The 4015-nt window shown below is 46.0% G+C and overlaps 1 protein-coding gene across 2 annotated transcripts in view; it reads right to left on the minus strand.

Moving 5' to 3' along the window:
* RAB11FIP2 (RAB11 family interacting protein 2) overlaps positions 1-1542 on the minus strand; it is a 43490-nt gene extending 41948 nt beyond the window's left edge. The window contains exon 1 of one of the 2 annotated variants that reach the window (XM_025397661.1): positions 467-1542. In XM_025397661.1, coding sequence (XP_025253446.1) covers positions 467-819 — 353 coding nt within the window. In that variant the 5' untranslated portion in view covers positions 820-1542. The remainder of the gene's footprint in view (positions 1-466) is intronic. The other variant, XM_025397662.1, reaches the window with a different exon arrangement.
* Positions 1543-4015: the final 2473 nt, after the last annotated feature.

Raw genomic sequence — 4015 nt, forward strand, 5'->3', positions numbered from 1 at the left:
TGAAATACTGAGTTCTAAATCTGGTAATTTATCTTTCGACAGCTACAAAGTGTGACACATCAACATTACATTGCCAGATTTAATTTCTGATCTTCCATTTCATTGATAATTGTAACATTTAAAATCCATAACAATTTATATGAAGTTCTAGTTGGTCAACACTGTGATCCAGTCCTCTTATACTGAAACAATGTTAACTCACTTAAAATCCACCGCAAAATATTCAATTATTTGACAGATGTTTACCTCAAACAGAAGGAATAAGGGATCATTAATGATTCCATTTAAAAAATATTTCATCACGAGTGCTACTTTTACTTCAGATTCATGCAAATACGGTGCTTAAAACTGGATCATATTTCAATCCAAAAACCAACGCCCGAAGTATACGGATAATTTCCAAGAACAGAAAAACCATAAATAAGACATAAACTCCCCCAAATTCAAAATAAATTACATAACTTACTCTGTTTTCCTTCTTTGTTTGTCCTCAAAGATGTCATTGAGATTGATTGCCACCTGCCCTAAAAATTTATCCAGACCCACCAGGGACCTGTGCATAACTATAAGGAAAAGAATGTATTTCTCTGGATTTCCCTGCATTAGCAATCCAGGTAGCTCGAAAGAGGCCTCCTCCTTCCAAACTGGCTCAAGGGTTTTCTCAGCTACAGAGGTGGAGTACTTTTCCTTGCCCAGCTGAATTATAGTGTATGTGTCATTGGTGCCACTTTTGCCTTTTGGCTTCAGATCTTTGGCTTGGAGCACTGTGACCTGCACGTGGGTTGGAAACCACTTTTGGGCTTGCTCGGACAGCATCATCCTGTCCTGTTTCTCTGCATCCGAGTTCACAAGCACAGGCAGTGCCCCTCCCGGAGGGAGAGCCTAATTCCTTAATCACTGCATCCTAAGGGCACTTAACGGAGACAGGCTCAGGGCTCCCCGACTTCCCTATGGCTGATGTCAAAACGCTTCGCAGGGGCAGCCCAGGGGCACAGCCGCTCCGGGGGACCCCTTTCTTCTGGAGAAACACACAGGTCCACCATCACCTGGCCGCGCTGTGCAGGCCTCTGCGCGGACCCCCGCTCCAGTCTCCACCTTCCCCAGGCCTGCGGGCACGTGAGGCCTGGCCACCGGGACCTGGGCGGAGGGCTGTGCGGGTGGAGGGAGCCCCCCTCCCCAATTCTGCACCCCTGGCCTCCCGCCTGCCTCCTTGCGGCCGCGCAGCCTCCGCTGCCTCCGCGCCTCCCGCCCGCCCGGCGTTCGTCCACGGGCCCGGCCCGGCTCCTCCTCCCGACCCCGGTAGTACGAACCGCCGGCGGCTAACGCGGCCTCGCTCCCTCTCGCAAACCTCTCCCTCCTCCTCCTCCCCCTCGCCTCAGCTCCTCCTCTCGGGCGGGGGCGGGTAGCCGGGGGTGGAGTGGAGGCGGGCGGGGGACGCGGCCGCCCCGGCGCCGACGGGACGCAGGGCGGGCCGCGGGCCGCGGGCTGCAGGGCGGCGGGCGCTGGGTTCGGCCTGGCTGGGCCGGCGGCTCCTAACCCCGGACGGGCCGCTGCGGCGGCACTTCCGGGTTGGCCTTCTCCATGTTGGTCTCGGGAACGTGAAGGGGCGGGGCCTCGAGGTCAGGGGTCAGCGCCTCCCTGGTTGCCGTGGCGACTGGAGGCACGCAACGCGGGCGCGATGGCGGGGACTCTAGGCCCGGGACTTGATGCTGCTTGGGCCTGGCCCAGTGGCGGGTCCTGGGGACGTGGCAGAGGCCGGCAGGTGAGCCCTGGGGAGGGCTGGGGACCGCTCATGAGAGGAGGTCATCAAAGATCCGGAGACGCCCCTAACTAGGGCGTCTTTGAGGGCAGGGAATCTGTTTTCGCTGTGTCCTGGATTCCCAGTGCCTGGCACGAGCAGGTCCATAAATGGTGTTGGAACGAATTAGGCCTCTTCACTGACCGAAAGCAAACTTTTCTCCAACCTCGTATCCGCCCTTCTCTTTTCGAAAAGCCCGTAAATTGACTGAAAATGATATCTCCCACCCAGACGAAGGGCGATAGGGAAGCAAATAGTTTCCAAAACTAACACGGAGTAGAGATGTAGGGAGGCACTGGGCTGGCATCAGAAGACCTGGTTCCGGCCGCGCCTCTGCCGCTATCAGTGTGTGTGACCTTGGCCGAGTCATTTTACCTCCCGGAGTCTCAGTGTTTTCACTAGTAAAAAAGCCAGTTCTACATCATGTCTAATACTCCATCACGACTCTATGGGCTTGACGTCAAAAGGACCCCAGTGGGGACTCACACTGTGGTAGACTGTGCAGATCGTGTGGAGACCACGCCCCAAACATGGGTTTCGAGTTTTAGGAGATAATACACGTGCCTTTCCTAGCACAATGCGGCGCATAAATCTCCTTTTGCCCCTCTATTTCTCAATGGGAAGAGACACTTAGGTACTAGCCCTATTGCCTTTAATTCTGTCGTGTCTTACCTTCCCAAGGAAATTCTAAGTTTTGGGACTGCCTTGTCTATCATGCAGTCCCTTCATAGTGGCTAGCATGCAGCAGACAATTTATTGAATTACTTAATGCCTTTTTTCCCTTTACAAGACTAATTTTGAGAGTGAAAAAATATGATACATGTAAATGCACGTTTTTTAACTTAAATGGCCATAAACATGTAAAGTATCGTGTTTATTATTTTCAAGCAAGGTTTAAAACTTCTCATTCAAAGCAGAATTTTTCATCCCTGGGAGACAGTGTATGAAAAGGCCATGTGTGGAAAACAGAACAAAATCATCATACTGCGAATATAGCATCTGGATCCCAGAGTGCACAGTTGTCAACTTTAAAGAAAAATATTCTTAGGGATTTTTAAGCAGTACATTGGAACAGTCAATGGTGGAATTTCACCAGGATCTCTAGGGAGAAATAATTTGACGCCTGAAACTTACAAAAACCAAATAAGCATCATGAAATCAAATTTAATTAAGTTTAGAGTTCTTATACAATACATTTTTAAAAGTCTTCATGTCTCTATTAAAGGTTGTAATTAAATAAACAATAGAAAATGAATTATAATAGTGGATGTGTATTTCTGAGGAGCTTAAATTGTTTGGTAAGCTTTATTAATGATTATAAACTTGTTTACAAGTATCATTTCACTCATCTCTGAAATATAGCCATCTCTAGGGTAGAAGTTGGCAGCAGTAGTTCACAGCAACGCAATAACAATACTCCAGCACAATTCAGAGAATACTCTAAAGGCAAGAGCTGAACAATTGGAACTACTAACCTCTCTTTCTGTAGCACCTAAATTTCTTTTGAGTTTTCCCAACACCTGGCTAGAGCCAAAATTGTTTAGTTTTACTGGTGAAATCAGAAGTTATGACTTAATATTTTTTAAGCCAGAATAATAAAATAACATATTTTTGCCCCTGGGGAAAGCAAATAAACAAACAAACCAAATAAGCTAAATAGAATCTGGGATTGCATTATAAAAAGGAAATGACTTCCTATAGAATGTTTTCCTTTTTTGATTATATTAAGAGAATAAAAACATGACAGTTGAGTCAAAGATATGGTTGGCTTATAGTGAAAAATAATGGCAATTACCTAAGATCTAGGATCAAAGTGCTTCTCCCAAAATGTTTATTGCTTTACAGTTTTAAAAATTTTTACTAATTCTAAGATATACATGGACAACAATTTAAAAAGGAAAGGATTGCATGTGTAAGGACAACATACCAGAATTGAGACAGTCACTTTTTAAAAAATTGTCCTATGACTAATGATATATCCGGAAATGTTTGGTACTGTTCCAAAATCAGAGTCTTGGGAAAATAATGTATTTTAGAAGGAAAATGCTGAACATTCTAATTTTAAACTGTTACAGTGCCTACAGCAATGAGTAAGAATGCTTTGACCAGAAAGTTAAAATGGTCAATATTTATTCCCCAGGAGTAGAGGATTTCAGAGATGAAAATATTTACTACATGTTGCTCCTTTCAGTCCCATAAGAAGACTTATTCTAAACA

Source organism: Theropithecus gelada, chromosome 9 (assembly GCF_003255815.1).
Source record: "Theropithecus gelada isolate Dixy chromosome 9, Tgel_1.0, whole genome shotgun sequence".
NCBI lineage: Eukaryota > Metazoa > Chordata > Mammalia > Primates > Cercopithecidae > Theropithecus > Theropithecus gelada.